At 43.1% G+C, this 26,282-nt stretch overlaps 1 protein-coding gene across 2 annotated transcripts; it reads left to right on the top strand.

The window, feature by feature from the left end:
- Positions 1-8,480: 8,480 nt before the first annotated feature.
- On the top strand, positions 8,481-25,384 carry LOC124035742 (hepatocyte nuclear factor 4-beta-like). Of its 2 annotated transcripts, none has more exons than XM_046349373.1 (10): positions 8,481-9,085; positions 10,666-10,831; positions 12,531-12,625; positions 16,687-16,793; positions 17,576-17,731; positions 17,933-18,020; positions 18,244-18,396; positions 22,955-23,245; positions 23,537-23,659; positions 24,392-25,384. In XM_046349373.1, the coding sequence occupies exons 1-10, from the start codon at positions 8,971-8,973 to the stop codon at positions 24,517-24,519; spliced, it is 1,422 nt and encodes a 473-aa protein (XP_046205329.1). In that variant the 5' UTR covers positions 8,481-8,970; the 3' UTR covers positions 24,520-25,384. The 2 variants fall into 2 exon arrangements, with proteins under 2 accessions (XP_046205329.1, XP_046205330.1); XM_046349374.1 differs by having other exon boundaries at positions 8,483-9,085; positions 22,955-23,218.
- Positions 25,385-26,282: the final 898 nt, after the last annotated feature.

Below are 26,282 nucleotides of genomic sequence, written 5' to 3'. Positions count from 1 at the left end.
CTGGAAAAGCCATCGGGCCAAGCAGGTTTTGGGGGTGATTGGAGGCTTTGTCGGAACCGGCTCCCGGACTTGGCGTGTCTGTGACAGCCCCTCTCCCGGTGAGCTAGCCGCTATGATGAATGGCCACCTTTTCATTTTTATTGCCTCACTAAATCATATGCCTGCCATGCTTTTATAACCCATTTCTGCTGCTTTTTTATTTCACCCCCCTTTTTGGAATAAAACTACAAAGACTGTACTTTCATTTTTTTCTAATGGGGAACATGCTGGTCTCTGGGGGTATTTCTGCATGGGGTTGGTATTCAGATGGGGGGATGGGTTCTTATCAGTACAGGCAGGTTCACTTAGACAAACATCTCAACCGTTAGCTGGTCAGACCACTGAAATCATACCATCATTTAAACCATCATTTTTTATATATATTTTTTTTCATGCCCCATTGAAATTTCTCTTCGGAATGCATCAACATAGCTGCCATTTGAACCAGTCATACCTGGCCTGGTGCATGGCCCCTCTCTCTGCTATGGGGTAATAAGTACAGGAATAACTCCATTGTAATTCAAGAATAACATTAATTATTTAGGCGAGTGTGGGTCAGACTGGGCATTGCTCAGGGAACAGAGGTCACGGTGGCAGTGACATGCAGACAGTGATGTGTGAAAGTTGTGGAGTGGGTGAGAGGGGGGCAACATGAGTGATTTGGGCTGGGGGATAGTGGTATTTTCTTCCCAAGCTGTAATAAATGGCCAGGGAATGTCACAGTGCTTTTGAATGTCGGAGTCCCTACCTCAGTACCTGCACCTGCTCCCATCTCTCATATAGTCCAGTTATTCTGCTCCTATTAGAGGGCTTCAGCAGGAATGTTGCTGTGTGCAAATAAATATAATATTAGCCCTTTCTAGGTGTGAAGATATGGTAGAAATGAATGCCCAAATGTTTTACATTTAAAACGGAGTCATTCTGAACATATTATATGGCTGATGTGTTTGTCTGATCTTTATGACCTTCTTGCCGGCTCTTTGAATTGTCACCTGGTCACAGTTCAGACACAGATTTTACTGTAACAGCCGTTCCCTACAGGTCAGTGTAAATCACTTCCCTGTTTCAGGGGGGGGGGGGGGGTTCTGGTTCTAGTAGCTCAGGCCAGCTGGAGAGAGAGACCTCATTGATTTAAAGTCCTCTGACCCTGTCTCACCCAGGAGACGTAGGTACACTTTCCAGCCAAGTGCCCTGCTGTGCCTGTGCGTGTGTGTCTGCATTGTACATCTTAGCCAGCCATCCAAGCAAATGATTCAGATCAAAAGTTGATTTCATTTGACTCACCCTGACAAGGAAATTAGAAATGCACTGCTAAAAGTTTCCGACTCCCACTCACTTAGAGGTGCCGGTGCCATTATTTATTTATGTTAGCTTAATAGTCCAACCTGCATTACTCTTCAACAGTGTGACTGACTGTGCAGAGTTGTGGCCAAGACCAATTCTGCTACTCTCCACACTTTACCCTCCCAAATCACAGGCCTGAAATGTTGCTGCCTATCTTTCATCAATCAGACCTCTCTCCAGATAGACGGACAGGCAGAACTACCTCCAACACACATGTAGAGAGTAAATTCGCAGATTTTGACAAGAGTTTCACCTCATAGATCAACATAGTCCGCAGTACCTAATTCTCTCTCTAATATAACGGGAGTATGTTGAACAAGGATCCTAAGTCACTTTGGTCTTCACGTAAAGACATTTTCTCTTAGACATAGTTCTCTGTGCTGTATAAATACTCAAAACCAAAAGTGTGTGAGCCAGTGAGTGTCAGTTTGATTCAGCCTGCGTGTCTCAGTGGCCTCTGTATAGAGCTGAGTCTTGACTGATACTCTGTACTCTGTCTCTCCCTGCTGGTCAGAGTGAGGAGCAGCCTTTTTCGTCTCCTGCCCTCCATCGGACCATAGCGTTTGAGTTGAGTTCCAATAAAAAATCTTAAACTGCATTCATTCTCTTTATAGTGAAACATTTATGTTTATTGTGACATTGGGTTGTGATGGATCCAAACAAATGTAGCTACTGATTTGCTATCCAGGCGTACTATAGATAACATCGCACTGTGTACCCACTTGTTGAACCAACGTTGTTTACATGTCATTTCGATGAAATTACCAACGTGAAATAGACAATAGCCAGTGGGATTACACATACATACATACATACATACATACATACATACATACATACATACATACATACATACATACATACATACATACATACATACATACATACATACATACATACATACATACATACATACATACATACATACATACATACATACATACATACATACATACATACATACATACATACATACATACATACATACATACATACATACATACATACATACATACATACATACATACATACATACATACATACATACATACATACATACATACATACATACATACATACATACATACATACATACATACATACATACATACATACATATAGTGCATTCGGAAAGTATTCAGACCCCTTGACTTTTTCCCACATTAAAACTCCTTTTTCAACCACTTCACAAATTTCTTGTTAACAAACTATAGTTTTGGCAAGTCGATTAGGACATCTACTTTATGCATAATACAAGTAATTTTTCCAACAATTGTTAACAGACAAAGTATTTTACTTATAATTCAATGTATCACAATTCCAGTGGGTCAGAAGTTTACATACACTAAGTTGACTGTGCCTTTAAACAGGTTGTAAAATTCCAGAAAATGATGTCATGGCTTTAGAAGCTTCTGATAGGCTAATTGACATCATTTGAGTCAATTGGAGGTGTACCTGTGGATATATTTCAAGGCCCACCTTCAAATGCAGTGCCTGTTTGCTTGACATCATGGGAAAATCAAAAGAAATCAGCCAAGACCTCAGAAATAAAATTGTAGACCTCCACAAGTCTGGTTCATCCTTGAGAGCAATTTCCAGACACATGAAGGTACCAGGTTCATCTGTACAAACAATAGTACTCAAATATAAACACCATGGGACCATGCAGCCATCATACAGCTCAAGAAGGAGATGTGTTCTGTCTCCTAGAGATGAACGTACTTTGGTGCGAAAAGTGCAAATCAATCCCAGAACAACAGCAAAGGACCTTGTGAAGATGCTGGAGGAAACAGGTACAAAAGTATCTATATCCACAGTAAAACGAGACCTATATCGACATAACCTGAAAGGCCGCTCTGCAAGAAAGAAGCCACTGCTCCATAACCGCTATTAAAAAAATCCAGACCGGTTTGCAACTGCACATGGGGACAAAGATTGTACTTTTTGGAGAAATGTCCTCTGGGTTGATGAAACAAAAATAGAACTGTTTGGCCATAATGACCATCGTTATGTTTGGAGGAAAAAAAGGGGGAGGCTTACAAGCCGAAGTACACCATGCCAACATGAAGCACTGGGGTGGCAGCATCATGTTGTGGGGGTGCTTTGCTTGCAGGAGGGACTGGTGCACTTCACAAAATAGATGGCTTCATGAGGAAGGAAAATTATATGTATATATTGAAGCAACATCTCAAGACATCAGTCAGGAAGTTAAAACTTGGTCGCAAATGGGTCTTCCAAATGGACAATGACCCCAAGCATACTTCCAAAGTTGTGTGTGGCAAAATGTCTTAAAGGCTCGGGGGCAGTATTTTGACGTCCGGATGAAAAGCATGCCCAAAGTAAACTGCCTGCTACTCAGGCCCAGAAGCTAGGATTTGCATATTATTAGTATATTTGGATATATAATATATAATATATGCCATTTAGCAGACGCTTTTATCCAAAGCGACTTACAGTCATGTGTGCATACATTCTACGTATGGGTGGTCCCGGGAATCTAACCCACTACCCTGGCGTTACAAGCGCCATGCTCTACCAACTGAGCTACAGAAGGACCACAATATAAATATAAACACTCTGAAGTTTTTAAAACTGAATAATGTCTGTGAGTATAGCAGAACTGATTTGGCAGGCGAAACCCCGAGCACAATCCATCCAGGAATTTTTTTTTTGAGGTCAATGTGTTTTCTATTAGTTTTCTATGGGAAGCTCTTTTTAATAGGGATTTGCTTGCCGTTCCTATGGCAGTTCCTACAGTCTTTAGAAATTGGTTGATGTTTTTCTTTTGAGAAATTAAGAAGTAGCCCTGTTCTTTCCATGTGTCACTCCAGGTGGACTCTAGTCTTTTGGTGCGCGCGACCTGGAACATGCTTTGTTTTTGTCCGGTATTGAACACAGTTTTATCGGTTATTTACGTTTTAGGATACCTAAGGTTGGATTAGGAAAGTTGTTTGAAATGTTTGGACCAAGTCTACAGGTAAGTTATTAGATACTTTGTAGGCATGTTGGGTGAGTTGAAACCGGTGTATTTCTGAATCAAATGCGCCAAATAAATTGACATTTTGGGAATATAAAGAACAAATGTATCGAACAAAAGAACCATTCGTGATGTTTCTGGGACATTTTGGCATGCCAACATAAGATCTTCAAAGGTAAGGCATGATTTATATCGATATTTCGGATTTTTGTGTCGCACCTGGCTGGTTGAAATATGATTTTCTTGTGTTTGTATGCGGGGCGCTGTCCTCAGATAATCGCATGGTCTGCTTTTGCCGTAAAGCCTTTTTGAAATCTGACACTGTGGCTTCATGAAAAAGAAGTTAAGCTGTATTTTGATGTATAACACTTGTACGTTTAATGAATTCTTATTGTAAGTATTTCTGTTTTTAAATTTGGCGCACGGCAATTTCACTGGATGTTGTCAAATCAATCCCGTTAACGGGATCCGAGCGAGAATGGGGGTGAAGAGATCCCTAAGAAGTTTTAAGGACAACAAAGTCAAGGTATTGGAGTGACCATCAAAGCCCTGACCTCAATACCATAGAACATTTGTGGGCAGAACTGAAAAAGCGTGTGCGAGCAAGGAGGCCTACAAACCTGACTAGGTTACATCAGCTCTATCAGGAGGAATGGGCCAAAATTCAACCAACTTATTATGGGAAGCTTGTGGAAGGCTACCCAAAACGTTTGAACCAAGTTAAACAATTTAAAGGCACTGTCACCAAATACTAATTGAGTGTATGTAAACTTCTGACCCACTGTGAATGTGATGAAAGAAATAAAAACTGAAATAAATCATTCTCTCTACTATTATTCTGACATTTCACATTCTTAAAATAAAGTGGTGATCCTAACTGACCTAAGACAGGGAATTTTTACTAGGATTAAATGTCAGGAATTGTGAAAAACTGAGTTTGAATGTATTTGGCTAAGGTGTATGTAAACTTCTGACTTCAACTGTATGTTCTAAATCCAAATATGTACATGTACACTGAATTTACAAAACATTAAATATTAATATAATTTCCCTAAGTAATCACACACCCGAGTTAATACTCTAAGAGCTTTCCACACCTGGATTGTGGAACATTTGCCCATTATTCTTTTCAAAATTCTTCAAGCTCTATCAAATTTGTTGTTGATCATTGCAAGACAAGCATTGTTAGATCAAGTAGATTTAAGTCAAAACTATAACTATGCCACTCAAGAACAATCACTCTCTTCTTGGTAAGCAAATCCAGTGTAGATTTGGCATTGTGTTTTAGGTTATTGTGCTGTTCCTTTTTTATCCTGAAAACACCTCAGTCCTTGATGATTACAAGCATACCCATAACATGATGCAACCACCACTATGCTTGGAAATATGGAAAGTGGTAATCATTAATGTGCTGTATTGGATTTGCCCAAAATATAACACTTTGTATTCAGGACAAAAAGATAATTGCTTTGCTACATTTTTTGCAAGATTACATTAGTGCCTTGTTGCAAACAGGATGCATGTTTTTGAGTGTTTTTTTATTATGTACAGGCTTCCTTCTTTTCACTTTGTCAATTAGGTTAGAATCGTGTCGTAACTACAATGTTGTTGATCCATCCTCAGTCTTCTCTTATCACAGCCATTAAACTCTGTAACTTGTTTTTAAAGTCACCATTGGCCCCATGATGATATTCTGGACTGGTTTCTTTCCTCTCCGGCAACTGAGTTAGGAAGGACACCTGTATTTTTGTAGTGACTGGGTGTATTAATACATCATCCAAAGTGTAATTAATAATTTCACCATACTCAAAAGAATATTCAATGTCTGTTTTGTTTTTTGTACCCATCTACCAATAGGTGCCCTTCTTGGTGAGGCATTGGAAAACCTCCCTGCTCTTTGTGGTTGAATCTGTGTTTGAAATTCACTGCCTAACTGTATGTGCGATGTATAGTGATGAAGTAGTGATTCAAAAATCATGTTCAACACTATTACTGTACATGCATCTTATTATGTGACTTGTTAAGCAAATGTTTAGTCTTGAACTTATTTAAGCTTGCCATAACAAAAGGGATTGAATAAGTATTGACTCATGACATTTCAGATTTTAAAAATGTATTAATTATTAAACATTTTGAAAGTCATATTCCACTTTGACATTATAGGGTATTGTGTGTAGACCAGCGAGAAAAAAAATCTAAATGTGATCCATTTTAAATTCAGGCCGTAACAAGTGAAGGGGTGTGATTTGTTTTGTGTAATACAAGTTGTGAACACTAGAATGCTTTAGCAAGATAATCTAAATTTGAGGGTAATTTTTTATCTGGACCAGATATAATTTTACAGGGCACCAAGGACCATTCTGCCTTCGTCCTGCTGTGACTGACAGGTTTTATGAGCTATCAATCACCTTAACAAAGCTGCAGCATGAGAGAGAGAGAGAGCCACTGCCAGGGGAGGTCTGACCTGCGGCCTAGCGTGACATTCAGGGAAGGAGAGCTGCTCACCCAGGAAATCCCATTACACCAAAGCATGATGGATATCGCTCCTGGAAAAGCTCATATGTGGTCTGACATATAATTTGTTATAATTTGTAAAAATCATATGGCCTCGTTCACATTTCTCTGTCTTTCGTTCTTTCCAAACTCCTCACTCTCCTATCCTTTAGCCTACACACAATGTCTCACATACTGAAGGTCCAGAATATTCTGCAGATTCGCACATCTATCTCCTCTGCAGATGGCTAGGAAGTGTCCCAGCCCAGGAAGGGTAAAATGGCCCCAGTTTGACTATGGTATGTCAGTGGGGGAGCTGAGAAGTTTTCTAGTGTATTGAATGCACTGTAGACTGTATGAACTTGTCATCATCATCATATCGTCTCTGCCATGTGGAGCAGTGGAGGCTGCTGAGGGGAGGATGGCTCATAATAATGTCTGGAATGGAGTCAATGGAATGGTATCAAACACATCAACGATGTGGTTTCCATGTGGTTGATACCATTGGATTTGTTCCATTCCAGCTATTATTATGAGCCGTCCTCCCCTCAGCAGCCTCCACTGATGTGGAGGTAATGTTAACATTAGAATGCTCAATTTGTTCAGTTATAATATAAGACAGACTATTGATTATTGTTCAGTTATAATGTAAGACAGACTATTGATTTCTTGCACACAAAGGATTTGGCTCATGTTATTATTATTTTTTACTTCTTCAACCCAGATGTCCATTTTTATAGATGTCTGGGAATTTGCTCTATTAAAAATGAAGGACATTAATATGAGATCTCTGTCCATTTTTGGATACTCAAAGTGAAAAATACATGTTGGACTTTACTGTCCACTGCTTTGTTTCACATTTCTTTCCTAATAATCTAAAAACAATATGATATGATTGTTAATATGGTGCTTTGTATTATTCTGTTACTCCATTACTACAACAGTAGATAGACCACAAAGTGGCATTGTGAAGCTACTAATGTCACTATATTGTAGATTGACATAGATGACCCTCCATTGCTTTGAACCTGTGTTTTATGTAGAGACAAGTCAGAGAGAAAGGCTATCTACAGTGCATTCACTATCTGTATAAAGGGGCCCAGGGGAGGTATAGTTTTATTTGCAAACACTATCCCTCTACCTCTGATCAATACCTCCAAACAGCTGATGGCATGCTCTTCACATGGGCAAAGGTGAAGAAAGAAGCCCCTCCCCGTTGTGAAACAGAGTAGAGTGCAGACTGGTGGAACTAGCAAACTCTGCCCCCAGTGGTGAAATATAGCACACTCTCTCGTCCAGTTACAATTACACTCAAACTTTAGAATCTGGCATCTTTTGTCCATAGAAGTCAACTGAAATTACAAATATCAAACATTGATCAGAGGTACTCAAATGCCATTCTCAACTGACCTGCAGCAACTGACAACACACTGTAATGATGACCTTTGATCTGGTCATATACTTTAGTTTTTGCTGTCCTTTTTTCCTCGGCCGTAGAAGTGATTAAGATAAGGTAGCTCATTGACTGTATCGGCTGTTTTTTCTCTTCCCAGTGAGTCATGTTTACCTGCCTCCATCTGAACCCTCACCTTTATTATACTCTACTCTGATAAGAGAGTCGCAAACATACAGTGGGCCAAATCTCAGTGTCTCTCTCTTTCCCTCCTTTGGAAGGCTGTTTGGCATCTGTCACACTGATCTGGAACATTAGCTACCAGCTAAATACATACTGGATAACTTGTTCTGTTATACAACCTGAGTAAGAACTGCCTGCCAGGAATACTGGCATGAGAAAAGGAAGAATCTAAAAGGTGCATATGATTCACTGGGCCAAGGAAAACATCAGCACAGGACAGGAACCAGGACTTTGGAGGCCTGTGACCGAGTGGAGGAATAGCGGTGTCACACAGAATGACAACACATTGATTTACCTGAGCTAGACAGTCAGGAAGACACAGAGAGGAATTAAGTGATTGTGCTGACAAAAGTGGCTAATTTTGGAACAGAGTGGTGAACTGAAGAAGAAGATCGTGCAGCAGTCTGCTCTGGTTCCTTTGCTCATATAAATAGACTTTTGTTTGGGCCTAGTGTGGCCTCCTGAAGCAGTGACCAGAACCATGAAGCTGTCAGGGAATGTGCTGGATCTGGACTCCACAGACTACAGCACCACCCTTGATCCCTCCTACACCATGCTGGAGTTTGACAACCTCAGGGTGTTTCCTGTAGAGACAGGTACGTCTGGCATAATGACACCTTTACCTGTCTGTCCTTCACTCATAGACTGGTGCACAACAATACCAAAACACTGGTCTGACATTTGAGGGGGTTTATATGATATTCAAAGGACATTCAAATAATATAAAATATTGAATATCCATTCATTTTTACAAGTTCAAATTCATGAGTAGATCTTGGTAACTTTTTAAAACCTGTTCTTTCACTTCAGCTTTCCATCCAGGCTTACAAAAAGAGACCCAGTGCCCTTGGAAAAACATGGTTTTAAAAAGTACTCTCAGCGCTTTACAATGTAGCTCTCATGCACACAGGAATTTGTAAGACCATTTTCTCATGGATAAAATGACATTAGCTTTCATTCCACAAAATGCTGTGAATACAACGGTCATTACTCCCGACAATACTGAGAGTGATCTAAAGATCTCCCCCTCTTCTGCTTTCCCTTATAATCTCATTTGAACTTATCATTATCATCATTAGGAGTCTGTTCTGCTGAATCAGGTCCTTTCTTTGGCACTTTTAAGGAGATGCTTTACCAGCAGACTGCTTTCCAATGCAGATAGCTGTGTGGCAGATGTATTCTAATCTCTTAATTCAATCGAACTGATCTTTGACCACATAAAGCATTCTCCATGTTAAATTGTTATCCCTGGCTGCTCAGTCTCCCAACTCTAAGTGTGCAATTTAAATACATTACAGCCTGGGGGCATTGTCCCTGTGACTGCACAAACACTACACCAACAAAGTATATTTGACGGTCAGTGGTTTTAAGAGAGACAATCCTGCAGCGATCGAACACTGACAGGACAAAATTTAGAGCAACACTGAGGGAGATTGAATTCAAACGGAGCTCCCAGTGTAAAATTAGCCAGTGGACTTTGTCTTTGCCACTGACCTGAATGTGCTTTAATTAAATGGGGAGTTTCCTCTTCCTCTGAGTAGTAAGCAGCAGTGGTCCTCTGAGGGCCTGTGAGTCTGGCAGTAACATACAGCAGTGATATCTCTACCTATAACCCTGCTTTTATTACCCCCTCCAAACCTCATCAGACCTGGGGAACAACACAACTCTGCCATTGTTCTTACAGCCCTATAAGCTCACAATCAACACTTCTGCCATTGAATGTTGTGCTTTTTTATGTGCAGCACAAGGTTATTTCCCTTCACAGAGGTGGAATGAACAGGGATTCATTAATCACCTTAGCTGATGATGGTGTTGATTAATTATTTGCTCTGCAATTGTGCTTATCTGCTGTCACACAGCGTTGACAATCTCTCAGCTTAGTGATCCGCTCTCTGCAGACGCTGTTGTGGCTTATTAGCAAGGCTTGGAGATGTTTACTTACTCATCAACAATGGGGGCCCCCCTGTAAAAGTAGAACCATGTCCTACAAGACCAATATTCCATTGTGCATCTCCAAAGCTTTCTAATGTTAGCCTGAGGTCATCAGTAATAGACATCCTCGCATGTCTGTCCCCAAGTGTCAAGAGTCAATTCAACACATGCAGTAGCTACACACCAGACCTCCAGTGTGCTGTAGTGTATGAATCTCAATCATTTTCTTGTGATTGACTGACAGAGTTGATGATGCCGGAGCCTGCCCCTCTGCTGCCACAGACCAATGGGAGCGTGTGTTCCATATGTGCAGACAGGGCCACAGGTAAACACTATGGTGCTTCCAGCTGTGATGGCTGCAAGGGCTTCTTCAGGAGGAGCGTCAGGAAGAACCACGCCTACACCTGCAGGTGAGACTCATCACCACACAGATCACTGAAAAAGAGACATCTCAAATGACAACCTATTCCCAATAGAGTGCCCTATTTTTTTTATCTGATCCAACCTGTTCTCACAGCATTACGTATTATTCTGTAAATAAATCCACTCCATTTAATATATGTTACGGTTCAGTTCGTATGGTCTGTATTCATTTGTGGATGTCCATCACCCATTTAGTATTAAATGTTACGAATTACAATTTGAAAAACATACAACATGTTACGAATTTGATAAACATATGAGATGTTATGAATTCTAGCTAGGTGGCTAGGTGGCTAACATTAGCATAAGCTAGGGATTGGTGGTTAGATTTAAGAGGGTTTCGGTTTATGCTGATATCAAACCTTGGGTTGCACGGGCCTATTGCAAATTGGTGGTTAGGGTTAAGGTTAAGTTTAGGACTAGGTTAAATGGCTAGGGTTAAAAGGGTAAAGGTTAGCTAAAAGGGTTAGGGGAAGAGTTGGCTAACATGCTAAGTAGTTGCAAAGTAGCTAAAAAGCAGTAAGTAGTTGAAAAGTTGCTAATTAGCTAAAATGCTAAAGTCCGTGATGAGATTCAAACTCGCAACCTATGGGTTGCTAGACATACGCGTTATACACCCACCCATCCACCTCAACCAACCACCCAACTTTAAGTAACCATCGTCTTATCGTCTTATCGTCTTACCGTCTTATGTAACCATACCAAATGTAACATACTGTATCATACTAATTTCAGTGTCCCGGATTTACAATTACTATGTTACGTCTAGTCTATGAGACCAGGCTGGATCCCCATATAGTGCACTACTTTTGACCTGAGACATAACAATAAGGCACTAAATGGGAAATAGGGTGTCATTTGAGATATCACCAAGGTTCTGTTAGAACTGCAGATCATTGGAATTATTATTAGGCGCATTATTGTCCACCTCTGACCCACATGACAATACAGAGACAAATTTACTGCCTACGACTAGGGCAGCTGGTAAAAAAATGTAGCTGAAATGCTGGTAAAGTACTTTCATTCACAGTGTTCAACCTCCATCTCAATAACTGATTACTTTTTCTGGTGGTACGGTCCTCAACCACATCCATTGTGAAGTGAAAAGTATGAGAGTTGCGTTGGCCAAGAATTAGAAAGCCAAGTTCTGTGTCATAGTCTCTGGGTTTTGTTCAGACAAAGAGACAATAACCTTAATACCGTGATTGAAGACTCCAAGTCAATGGTGTGATGCGTTTTACTCTCTCACATGTGAGAAGTCAATTTTACCACACTGTATGGACTATAGGAGTTGTCATTTCGCAGGTTTCATTGAAAGGTGGTTATATGTCTGGAACTAAGTGTTAGGAGCCTGTCTGAACATGTGTATGTCCACAACACAGAAATTGTACAGCACTCATCTGACGCCATCACAATTACAGAAGCCCATAGTGTGAGACTTATGTCTGATTGTGTGTTACAGAATCATACAACTGTTGTCTTGTTTTGAAGTTTATCTAATTGTGTGTGTGTGTGTGTGTGTGTGTGTGTGTGTGTGTGTGTGTGTGTGTGTGTGTGTGTGTGTGTGTGTGTGCGTGCGTGCGTGCGTGCGTGCGTGCGTGCGTGCGTGCGTGCGTGTGTGTGTGAGTGCGTGTGTGAGTGTACGTGCGTGCGTGCGTGTGTGTGTGTGTGTGTGTGGGTCGGCAGGTTCAGCAGGCAATGTGTTGTGGACAAAGACAAGAGAAACCAATGCCGTTACTGCAGGCTTCGGAAATGTTTCCGAGCAGGCATGAGAAAGGAAGGTGAGAGAGACGGTTTGTTGTTTAATGATGACATAGATTGTACATACTGTATGGCACCACACTACAAAGTAATTACACAATTCATTGCCACACAATTCAAAGGAGATTTTTTTAAGCCTGCCAGCACACACACGCACACACAGCATTTTGTTTTTAAAGCCATAAGCATATATGCAAGTTGACAAATCACAATATTTACCCACATTGCATAACCATGTTCAACGCCAAGGGGGGCATTGGGGTTGGCAGGCACGCCATGCGGGGGTGGGTAGTGGAGGCTCAGGCAGGGGTAGTGAGTGCGGTATAGTCTACAAGGTGCTATCTCAAATCAAATCAAATTTTATTTGTCACATGCTTCATAAAGAACAGAATATTAGAAAGCTAATAACACGAAGAATAAATACACGGGGCAACAGTACAGAGTCGATGTGCAGGGGTATCTAGAACCTAAAAGGGTTATTTGGCTATCCCCATAGGAGAACCCTTTGAAGAAAATGTTTTGGTTCCTGGTAGAGCCCTTTACATGGAACCAAAAGGGTTCTACCTGGAAACAAAAAGGGTTCTCCTGTGGGGACAGCCGAAAACCCCTTTTGGAACCCTTTTTTTCTAAGAGTGTATTCGCCTCTTACTGTGGGGGAAAAGCAACAAGATCAACATGCCGCTCTCTTGAGCAATACTGAGTGAGTGGCTGTTTGTAGTGTGCACTGTAGACCTTATCTTCCACTGGCTGCCGCAGATAACCAGGAGAGAGAGAGACGGGATTAGAGGATCCATGAATGGCCCCTCACATGAATAATTAAAATGGCAGAGCATGGGCAATTATTTGTTCTGGTTTTTTCAAGAGAGAAATACCTCTCTTTGCCGAGCCCTCATTCCAGAGGAACGTTACGTAAGAGAGAAACTGAAGCTGAGCTGAGCCCCCTTAGTGATGGTCAGGGAGAAAGATTCAAACATTTGCCATATTAATTTTGTAGACCGCTCAGCGTAGCATTTAGTAAAAAACAAAGCTATGCCACAAAATATGCCATTTTGAAAATGTGTATAAGCCTTTGGTTTAATGTGTTTCAATTGTACATTAATCCAGACAACAAATTCTAACAAACCATTTTTGGCAACGATCATTAATTGTACTCCTCCTATTTTCCTTGCTGAATGTCCACAGCCACTTTCAATCTATCACTTCACTTGTGCTCCGTGGAGGACTAATTTGTGACATCATCACCCACTGCCATGTCTCCAAGGCAGAGGTCTCTCTCTGTCTCTGTCTCTGCAGCTCCAGTTTGATTAATAGGGTCCTGATTGGCTGCTGTGAGGTCAGCTGTGGTGACTGATTGCTCTCAGACTGGGGCTTGTTGTCTGACTTTGTGGAGCAGACTGAAATCAGGCTGAGGTCATCCATTGTAATGACACAGGCACAGAGGTCACTATGAGACAGTCCCAATCATCAGGCCCTGTACTGTCAGCCTCCCATCATGCCTTCCTTTGGCTAATTACATAGTCAGGTTTAATATGTTGGCAGAATCAGAATCTAAATTAGAGATGTTACTTGGGGGATTTGTAAATTGAATTTGCTCTGAAATAGTCTCAATACAGATGAGTGTCAAAATTAAATAACAAAAATTAGTAACGCAAAATACAACAATTTCAAAGATTTTACTGAGTTACAGTTCATATAAGGAAGTCAGTCAATTAAAATAAATTCATTAGGTCCTAATTTATGGATTTCACATGACTGGGAATACATAGAGTGGGGCAAAAAATGATTTAGTCAGCCACCAGTTGTGCAAGTTCTCCCACTTAAAAAGATGAGAGAGGCCTGTAATTTTCATCATAGGTACACTTCAACTATGACAGACAAAATGAGGAGAAATAATCCAGAAAATCACATTGTAGGGTTTTTAATGAATTATTTTGCAAATTATGGTGGAAAATAAGTATTTGGTCACCTACAAACAAGCAAGATTTCTGGCTCTCACAGACCTGTAACTTTTTCTTTAAGAGGCTCCTCTGTCCTCCACTCGTTACCTGTATTAATGGCACCTGTTTGAACTTGTTATCAGTATAAAAGACACCTGTCCACAACCTCAAACAGTCACACTCCAAACTCCACTATGGCCAAGACCAAAGAGCTGTCAAAGGACACCAGAAACAAAATTGTAGACCTGCACCAGGCTGGGAAGACTGAATCTGCAATAGGTAAGCAGCTTGGTTTGAAGAAATCAACTGTGGGAGCAATTATTAGGAAATGGAAGACATACAAGACCACTGATAATCTCCCTCGATCTGGGGCTCCACGCAAGATCTCACCCCGTGGGGTCAAAATGATCACAAGAACGGTGAGCAAAAATCCCAGAACCACACAGGGGGACCTAGTGAATGACCTGCAGAGAGCTGCGACCAAAATAACAAAGCCTACCATCAGTAACACACTACGCCGCCAGGGACTCAAATCCTGCAGTGCCAGACATGTCCCCCTGCTTAAGCCAGTACATGTCCAGGCCCGTCTGAAGTTTGCTAGAGAGCATTTGGATGATCCAGAAGAAGATTGGGAGAATGTCATATGGTCAGATGAAACCAAAATATAACTTTTTGGTAAAAACTCAACTCGTCGTGTTTGGAGGACAAAGAATGCTGAGTTGCATCCAAAGAACACCATACCTACTGTGAAGCATGGGGGTTGGGGCTGTTTTTCTGCAAAGGGACCAGGACGACTGATCCGTGTAAAGGAAAGAATGAATGGGGCCATGTATCGTGGGATTTTGAGTGAAAACCTCCTTCCATCAGCAAGGGATTTGAAGATGAAATGTGGCTGGGTCTTTCAGCATGACAATGATCCCAAACACACCGCCCGGGCAATGAAGGAGTGGCTTCGTAAGAAGCATTTCAAGGTCCTGGAGTGGCCTAGCCAGTCTCCAGATCTCAACCCCATAGAAAATCTTTGGAGGGAGTTGAAAGTCCGTGTTGCCCAGCAACAGTCCCAAAACATCACTGCTCTAGAGGAGATCTGCATGGAGGAATGGGCCAAAATACCAGCAACAATGTGTGAAAACCTTGTGAAAACGTTTGACCTCTGTCATTGCCAACAAAGGGTATATAACAAAGTATTGAGATAAACTTTTGTTATTGATCAAATACTTATTTTCCACCATAATTTGCAAATAAATTCATTAACAATCCTACAATATGATTTTCTGGATTTTTTTTCTTCTCATTTTGTCTGTCATAGTTGAAGTGTACCTATGATGAAAATTACAGGCCTCTCTCATATTTTTAAGTGGGAGAACTTGCACAATTGGTGGCTGACTAAATACTTTTTTCCCCCCACTATATGCATCTGTTGGTCACAGATACAGTACCTAAAAATTAAAATTGCCTCACAATGGGCCTCAGGATCTTGTTACGGTATGTATCTCTGTGCATTCAAATTGCCATCGATAAAATGCAATTGTGTTCATTGTCCGTACCTTATACTTTCCCATACCATAACCCCAACGCCATCATGGGACACTCTGTTCATAACGTTGACATCAGAGGCAAGTTGGAAGTACTGCCAAATTCTCTAAAACAACGTTGGAGGCGGCTTATGGTAGAGAAATTAACATAAAATTATCTGGCAACAGCTCTGGTGGACTTTCCTGCTATCAGCATGCCAATTGCACGCTCCCTCAAAACTTGAGACATCTGTGGCATTGTGTTGTGTGATAAAACACATTTTAAAGTGGCCTTTTATTGTCCTCAGTACAAGGTGCACCTGTGTAATGATCATGCCATTTAATCAGTTTCTTGATATGCCACACCTGTCAGGTGAATGGATTATTACATTTGTGCAGAAATGTTGAGAGAAATAAGCTTTTTGTGCATATGAAACATTTCTGGGATCTTTAATTTCAGATCATGAAACATGGGACCAACACTTTAGGTATTGTGTTTAGATTTTTGTTCAGTGTAGGTGTATGCTGTAATTACAACGTTACCCCTCCATTGAGTATGTTTTGTCCAAGTAAAACAGTGAACACAAGAAATCCAGGGCCTCTCCCTCCCTCCTATTCTTTTATTTCCAGCCGTGCAGAACGAACGGGACCGCATCAGCAGCCGCAGAGGAGAGGGACAGGGGCTGGGCACTCTGTCCATCAGCGTACTGTTACAGGCAGAGGCCAGCATGCATCAGGTAAGCGATTGTCACTAAAACCTCTCGCTATTCACAGCCACAAAGTGCTCCAGAGGCTTCCATTTCCCATACAGCCCAGAGTAGAGCCCCTTATCTGTTTCTCAGAAACACAGCAGTGGCAGGGCTAGAGATGGAGAGGATACAGGCTGCACTTTAGACAGCCGGCCATTAAGGTCCCCTGGAGATTTTAGCTGCAGGCTGGATTCAGTTACTTCTTAGAAATTGCCAAATTGCCCAGAGAGACTCACATCTGATCACAGCAGTCCTATGTAATGGCAGTGCCTGGGCTTGGATTGTGTGCCAGCGTTCAATTGGCTTCAAATACATAATAACAACCAGATATCCTCTTTGTATGCGAAAGGAATGCGGCAGAAATTAATTGGATGATGGACAAATGAACCATACAATTTGGCCAGGCTGTTTTCCATTTGGGTCAAGTTTTCATGCGATGACTCCTCAATGTGAGTTGTGTGCTGAAGGGGCTCTGATCACCATCCAACAGCATCGTTCCAGAGACAGACCCACCAACAACACACATTCAAAATCCATTTCTCATCTTACACCCTTATATTCTCTATTACCACCATTCTCTGAAGTGACCTTTCCCCCCACCCAATACCCTACCTGCCTCTGCTTGCTCTGCCCTTCACGATTGTCCAAGCACCCATCATCTCACCCCTGCACCCTGCCCCATCCATCTCCTCCAACTCTCTCTTCATTCTCACATTACACTGACACCTAGGGCCAATATGGAACCTCTCATTATTGTGTGCCACTCTCAGTTTCCAGCCCTGACCTCCCCTATGAGCTGTGACATCAACACCAAGAAGATAGCGCTCGTGGGGGACGTGTGTGAGTCCATGAAGCAGCAGCTCCTCCTGCTGGTGCAGTGGGCCAAGCGCATCCCCGAGTTCTGCAGCCTCCCCGTTGACGACAGGGTTTGGAACTATGGATGTTATCCTACTTAATGTGTCTGTATGAACATGTGAGCTGCACCTGTCTAAGCAGGCGGTCACATTCAGCCCAGCTGTCTTTGTGTTGGGTTTTGGATCACTAGCTGTTGGAATACTCACGTTGCTGTCTGTGTAATGGCTGCTGTGTGTTGTCTCTGTGCTGTGCTGTGTCTTGTCTGTGTGCAGGTATCCCTGTTACGAGCCCACTCTGCTGAACACCTCATCCTAGGGGTGGCTCAACGCTCCCTGCCTTACAATGACATTATCCTTCTGGGTAAAATATATAGATTTCAGCTGAGTCTGGGATGTGCTCTCATCATTGTTATAGAATTGAAAAAATATTTACCCGATGTTGGTAAAGTCGACTAGCTATGCTGCCTTTACCATATGTGTATATTGATAAAGGAAGCAGACTTACCTCATGTATGAAGTTATACTTACAGTTTTACTTTACTTATATCATAAGTAAGTATTTAATATGTGGATTGTGTTTGCAGGTAATTACTTTGTGATCCCAGTGAGCGGTCCTGAGGTGGAGGTGTCCAGGGTGGCTGCCCGGATCCTGGAGGAGCTGGTCAAGCCTCTGAGAGAGCTGGACATCACCAACAGCGAGTTTGCCTGCCTTAAAACCATAGTCTTCTTCAGTCCTGGTCAGTCAGTCCTTCGGTCGCCACCAGCCACCCCCCTGCCCCTCCTCCCCCTCCTCACCTCTTCTCACCTCTCCTCTGTCCTCAGACAAAGGAAGAGACTTTCGCCAGGAATCTTTTTATTTCACAGTTGTTCTCTCCTGGGACTGTCTCTGCTCTCTCTGCTCTGTCCTTGGCACCCTGTTGTTTTGTCCTGGCCTGGCAGACAGGTTTCACCGTGTTCTGGGGAGAAACTATTAATATCTGGGCGAAGTCCTGGTCCTGGCAGGGAGAGGTGACTGTCTGCTGGACTTTACAGCCTGTTGGCCTGAGGCGGTGATTACAACAGCAGAGCCAGGCCACCGGTCTGACAGACTGACTGGCCAAACTGGCACAGCAGTCCAGAGCAGTAGACAGCAGCATTAGGCCAAGTCTGACACAGATGACTGACTACCTTCAGAAATAAACACACCGCATGTGTGCTCAGCTCTGTCCTGTGTGACCCTGCCCTACTACCTTTTCCTAAACTTTCTCTTATATTTTTGTTTAGTTTATTACACATAATGCATTTAAATGAGTAAAGAAGTATATTGTATAATGTCCCCACAGCAATCCCATCTCTCCCTATTCTCCTAGGGCCGCAGAGTGAGGATTTGTCTCAGTGCTGTGTTTTAGGAATTGTTTGCCTCACAGTGGCTTCACTCTGTCTTTCAGTATAAGCATACTGTACATGTAAGTGTCTCTCGTGTACTGTATGTGACGATGGCGCCGTACTGTATGTGACGATGGCGCCGTACTGTATGTGACGATGGCGCCGTACTGTATGTGACGATGGCGCCATACTGTATGGCTGCCATCTTATGGCTGCCATCATCTCTGACCCAACTTTGCTATTTTGTGATTCTTTTGGCGTTTATAAATTCCTATGATCGACAAAATCTGTTGAACATCAGATCAGCAGTTAATAACCTCAATTCCGAGTTCAACTTCAACTTTGATTCATCTGCCCTGGGCTCTTTGTGTACCTATGACTGTTATCATGACTGCTGCATACACTGAGTGTACAAAACATTAAGTACACCTTCCTAATATTGAGTTGCACCGCCCTTAAAAATATTTATTTAACCTGTCTCCTCCCCTTCATCTACATTGATTGAAGTGGATTTAACAAGTGACATCAATAGGGGATCATACGTTTCACCTGGATTCACCTGGTCAGTCGATGTCATCGAAAGAGAACGTGTTCTTAATGTTTTGTACACTCAGGGTACATTCCACCTCAGGACAACAACAACAACAACAAACTGGCTATAAATAAGCAAGATATCATACCCCCGGAGGCTGCTTTTCTTGTTGCCAGTGATTTTAGTTGTGAGTCGCTAAGACAAGTGATGCCCAACTTCTATCAACACGCCTGCTTCGCCATTCGGCGCATTTAAGTCCTAGACCACTGTTACTCAACCCGCTACGCAGACCCTCAACACATTGGCCCCCCAGGAGTGTGTGCTTATACTCCCTGTTCTCCGCATGATTGCGTGGCCACGCATGACTCCAACTCCATCATCAAGTTTGTCCGATGACACAAAGTTGGTAGGCCTGATCACCAACATTGATGAGACAGCCTACAGGGAGGAGGTTAGTAATCCAGTTCAGAGTCCAAAAGGGACAGAAACGGTAGGCAGTCTTGGGGTCAGGGCAGGCAGAGGTCAATAATACAGGGTGGTGTGACAAGGTACAGAAACGGTAGGCAGTCTTGGGGTCAGGGCAGGCAGAGGTCAATAATACAGGGTGGTGTGACAAGGTACAGAAACGGTAGGCAGTCTTGGGGTCAGGGCAGGCAGAGGTCAATAATACAGGGTGGTGTGACAAGGTACAGAAACGGTAGGCAGTCTTGGGGTCAGGGCAGGCAGAGGTCAATAATACAGGGTGGTGTGACAAGGTACAGAAACAGTAGGCAGTCTTGGGGTCAGGGCAGGCAGAGGTCAATAATACAGGGGTGTGACAAGGTACAGAAACGGTAGGCAGTCTTGGGGTCAGGGCAGGCAGAGGTCAATAATACAGGGTGGTGTGACAAGGTACAGAAACGGTAGGCAGTCTTGGGGTCAGGGCAGGCAGAGGTCAATAATACAGGGTGGTGTGACAAGGTACAGAAACAGTAGGCAGTATTGGGGTCAGGGCAGGCAGAGGTCAATAATACAGGGTGGTGTGACAAGGTACAGAAACGGTAGGCAGTCTTGGGGTCAGGGCAGGCAGAGGTCAATAATACAGGGTGGTGTGACAAGGTACAGAAACAGTAGGCAGTATTGGGGTCAGGGCAGGCAGAGGTCAATAATACAGGGTGGTGTGACAAGGTACAGAAACGGTAGGCAGTCTTGGGGTCAGGGCAGGCAGAGGTCAATAATACAGGGTGGTGTGACAAGGTACAGAAACGGTAGGCAGTCTTGGGGTCAGGGCAGGCAGAGGTCAATAATACAGCGTGGTGTGACAAGGTACAGAAACGGTAGGCAGTCTTGGGGTCAGGGCAGGCAGAGGTCAATAATACAGGGTGGTGTGACAAGGTACAGAAACGGTAGGCAGTCTTGGGGTCAGGGCAGGCAGAATGGTCAAACTAGAAAACAGGAACTAGAAACAGACAAGAGCAGGGGGGAAATGCTGGTAGGCTGGACAAACATAACAAACTGGCAACAGACAAACAGATAACACAGATATAAATACATTGGGGATAATAAGGAAGATGGGTGACACCTGGAGGGGGGTGGAAGCAAGCACAAAGACAGGTGAAACGGATCAGGGTGTGACAGTACATTCCACATGGTCTCTGAGAAAGGCCTGAAAAATTGCCAAAGACAATAGCCACCCGAGACATAGACTGTTCTCAATGCTCCTGTCCGGCAGGCGATACCTTTGCATCAAGGCTCAAACCAAATTGATTAGATTTATTACTACCATTACTCTGCTGTTCATTGATTATTGACTGCTATTACCATTAGTATCTATCGGTGTCTCTTGCTACTGGTCACCATTACTCCTGTTTACATGTACAGTACACTGTATATTACCATTAGAATATTACCATAAGCACATGTATTTATATATTCCTGCTTCCAGTCACTTTTCAGCCCTGTTTACATGTATATCCACCTATCCACCTACACTGACACTCTTGCACCCAAACACATAAACTCACATACACACACACACACACCACCACGCACCCACCACCACTTATGCTGCTGCCATACTATTTACTATTATTATTATTGTTATTATTACAGCCTTGTCATAAAATGTATTCAATTGTTGTTTCCCTCATCAATCTACACACAATACCCCATAATGACAAAGCCAAAACAGTTTTTAGAAATGATTGCTAATTGATTTAAAATAAAACAGTGAAATATCACATTTACATAAGTATCAGACCCTTTACTCAGAACTTTGTTGAAGCACCTTTGGCAGCCATTACAGCCTCAAGTCTTCTTAGGTATGACACTACAAGCTTGGCACAACTGTATTTTTGGCTGTGTGCTTAGGGTAGTTGTCCAGTTGGAAGGTTAACCTTCACCCCAGTCTGAGGTCCTGAGAGCTCTGGAGCAGGTTTTCATCAAGGATCTCTCTGTACTTTGCTCCGTTCATCTTTCCTTCGATCCTGACTAGTGTCCCAGTCCCTACCACTGAAAAACCTCCCCACAGCATGTTGCTGCCACCACCATGCTTCACCGTAGGGATGGTGCCAGGTTTCCTCCAGATGTGACGCTTGGCATTCAGGCCAAAGAGTTCAATATTGGTTTCATCAGCCCATAGAATCTTGTTTCTCATGGTCTGAGAGTCCTTTAGGTGCTTTTTGGCAAACTCCAAGCGGACTGTCAGGAGTGGCTTCCGTCTGGCCACTCTATCATAAAGGCCTGATTGGTGGAGTGCTGCAGAGATGGTTGTCCTTCTGGAAAGTTCTCCCATCTCCACAGAAGAACTCTGGAGCTCTGTCAGAGTGACCATCGGGTTCTTGGTCACCTCCCTGACCAAGGCCCTTCTCCCCCGATTGCTCAATTTGACTGGGCAGCCAGTTCTAGGAAGAGTCTTGATGGTTTCAAACTTCTTCCATTTAAGAATGATGGAGGACACTGTACCTTCAATGCTGCAGAACATTTTTGGTACCCTTCCCCAGATCTGTGCTTCGACACAATCCTGTCTCGGAGCTCTACGGACAATTCCTTCAACCTCATGGCTTGGTTTTCTCTGGCATGTACTGTCAACTGTGGGACCTTATAAAGACAGGTGTATACCTTTCCAAATCATGTCCAATCATTTGAATTTACCACAGGTGTACTCCAATCAACCTGTAGAAACATCTCAAGAATGATCAACGAAAACAGAATGCACCTGAGCTCAATTCCGAGTATCATAGCAAAGGGTCTGAATACTGATGTAAATAAGAAAGTTCATTTGTTTATTTTTAATACTTTTGCAAAAATGTCTACATACCTGTTTTTGCTTTGTCGTTATGGGATATTGTGTGTAGATTGATGACTCTCTCTCTCTCTCTGTGTAGTATTAACCCTACCTCTCTCCCCCTGTCTCTCAGACTGCCCAGGGCTGGAGGCCCCTCAGACAGTGCGGCAGCTGCGTTTCCAGGCCCAGGTGCTGCTGGACGAGGCCACCTGTGAACAGCGGGGGCGTTTTGGGGAGCTGCTGCTGATTCTGCCCCCCCTGCAGAGTGTGGCCTGGCAGATGGTGGAGACCCTGCAGCTGGCCAGGCTCCTGGGGGAGCCCAGCGTGGACAGCCTGCTGCAGGAGATGCTGCTGGGAGAGGGGGCCACTGGGGGCCTGGGACAACGCACAGGGCACGGTACACTCCAGAGGGGAGATACTTACAGTAAAAACCCTCAAACTGAATACCACTGACTTTCTCTGGGTTGCCTTACAGATCAACAATAGAGGTCAATAACAATTCAACCCAACATACGTCAACTTAAATTTCCCACAATCTAATCTGTGCACTGTGCATTGTGTCTTCACTTATGTTGTTTTCATACTATTTCATGGTGAGCTCTCATTACTGACTTGAGAGTATTCGTAATGAGGGTAACCTTTGAGCTGTTATGGTAACTGGATCAGTGTAGTAGTGTAGTAGTATACAGCTATTCTCTTCTCTGGTCCTCCTCAGGTTCTAACTCAAATGTAATGACGTTCCCCCAACCCCAAGATCACACCCTGTCTCGGGACCTACTAGGAGGCCATGTCGGGTTGCCGAGCAACTTCACATCAGTCATCCTACCTGTCCCTAGCTGTGAGTACCCCCAAATGCATTCATGGACAAGTCAATATACTTTGTGTACTAGTATACATTTAGCTAGCTACTGTAGAGCAAACAAATACATCATAATCACCATGTATGACACCTTTATACACACAAACACCTGTATTTAGCGGTGCAGCAGGTGCATGAAACCTCAGACGCTGGTTTCCTGCCTTTGTCCCAGACAGAGGCAGCAGGTTTGCTTCACTGAGATCTCCTCACAACACCAAGCAGCATGGTTCTCCTAAGTAATAGTCTGTCTCGCCAGCCTCATGGTGCTTCATGGTAGCTGTAGGAAGAGACTACCTGAGTAATGCCCCCCCCCGCTGTCAAAACAGAGGAATAACACACGGTGACCTCACCGTCCCCAGTGTTTTATCACCCTCACAGAGCCAGCCTGGCCCTACAGGGGGCACATGGCCCAGACTGCTCCCCTTGTCTCAGGCCCTCTAACCCAGCCTCACTTCACAGGAACCTGGGCCCTCTCACCAGCCCTGGTCATCAGGCTCAGTCCCTACAGCTCTGAGCTCACCTGAGGGATGTTGATGTCTGTCTCCCATCATTAATATTCCTATAATTACTTAGTGTCTTTTTTTAGTGGATTAGCTCACCAACGGTGACTTAATGTCCTCAAAGAGTACTGTTATGGACCTGTAGTAAAAGCCATGCAATTTCAGTCTCAGTGTGTGTAATGCCAGTCTGATGCCTGTCTCTCTCCAACAGCTCTGCCTGTTTTGCCTCTAGTGCCCACACAGACTGGCACTGAGGTGTACAGACATGGAGAGGGGGCAGACATGCCCATAGAGTCTGCCCACAGCATGCCCATGGCTCCTGTCCACACCTGCCTCTGAGAAGCAGACCAAGCAGCAGCAGCTACTCAACCAGAGAGGAGAAAAAAAAGCTGTGGTCTAAACATGCTGGCACACACACACACACACACACACACACACACACACACACACACACACACACACACACACACACACACACACACACACACACACACACACACACACACACGCACGCACGCACGCACGCACGCACGCACGCACACACACACACACACATCCAATCTAGCCCACGGTTGGTTTGAGTAAAATTGTTTTTTTTTGGAGGGGGAAAAATGATAATGGACCTGCAGTTTCTTGACTGTGTCCAGCTCCCTGATAACCACAGCGAGGAAATACAACACATTTTCATTGCAGCCCTTGGAACCTCATTGAAGACCGATTGTGGCCCCTGGGGCAAAATGAGTTTGCCACCCCTGACCTGGTGTTGGTGCATCCAGGCCGTGCTATTACATGATTACAACATGAAGTAGGGGCTGTTACATGGACACTAGTAACCCAAAAATGGACTCTGACTCAACCAGCCAGTCCTCTCCCTTATCCACCTTTGCACAATGCACATTACACACAGGGAATATGATGCACACAATTAATAATTGATCAGGAATTGTTCTTTATGTTAAACATTCACTGACAATTCAAATCATCAAAGCAATAAAGACCACAGCTCAATAGTATGTTATCTTTATTAGATCATTGTTGGGTGAGTGAGCTGTGTTGGCTTGTTAATTAATCACATAGTGATGTGACAGTGAAGTAAGAACAAGTTCATGTTTTTAATTCCATGCAGATGTTGGTACTGTTAAACATTTTAAAGTTACTCGTACAAATGTTTTTTTTTTTAATGGAAATAAATGAAAACACTTGATGTGGTGTATGTCTCTTGTTTAAGGTTGTTAAGTTTTATTCTGTAGGGGTGTAGGTCTAATGTTTGAAGTGGTACTTTGTAACAGGCTACATACATACGGTTAGAAAATAATTCAGTAATGACTGTGAGTGTAGGATATGTAACATAACTGCAGAGGGCGCACTAAGCCTGTTCAGAAAATCTGACTGTTCCTCTTCCCCTTTGAGCACTTGAGGCAAACCTTCTCAGACTGAGATTACCAACTCTTGGCAGGTTATCCAGGGTCACTCACTGACTGTCCAGGGTCAGATATTGCATATTGCATAGACAGAAATGGCGAAAGGAGGAAAATCTATTAGAGACTTTCTCTTCCCTCACCCAGACTTGAAGTGGTGTTTTTGGAGTTATTTTCATATCTCTCTCTGTACATGAGAAAGTATGCATGTCAGTGTGAAGTAGGGACACCTATTGAACCCAAGGTACATGGTTAAGTAATCCATAAACTATGCTTTCCAGGTTGGTATGTAATGTATGTCTGAGTGCTATGTCTCTTGCGTGTCTATTATACATGTGTCTTGCATGTCTATTATATTATAAAGGCTGACCTCTCTCTACCTGGAGGGGGGCTGCAGGTCAGATGCCAGCATCTGCATCTTAAGCAGTCACTTAGGGTCTTAAACATAAGTGTCTTAAACGGTTGCTTAGGGCCCCTGGCCACTAGGTGGCCCCCGACCAAAACATTATATACAGTGGGTATGGACAGTCACCACTCCCTTCCAAAATGTTCACCTTTTGCTGCGTTACAGCCTGAAATGAAAACACATACAATACAGTCAGACTTTTTCCGGCTTTATTTATGCACACTAACCCGCAATATCCAAGTGATTTTTTATTTATTTTTTTACTCTGAAAATGTGTT

Source organism: Oncorhynchus gorbuscha, linkage group LG05 (genome assembly GCF_021184085.1).
Source record: "Oncorhynchus gorbuscha isolate QuinsamMale2020 ecotype Even-year linkage group LG05, OgorEven_v1.0, whole genome shotgun sequence".
Taxonomy (NCBI): Eukaryota; Metazoa; Chordata; class Actinopteri; order Salmoniformes; family Salmonidae; genus Oncorhynchus; species Oncorhynchus gorbuscha.
This window is presented reverse-complemented; position numbering and strand designations above follow the sequence as displayed.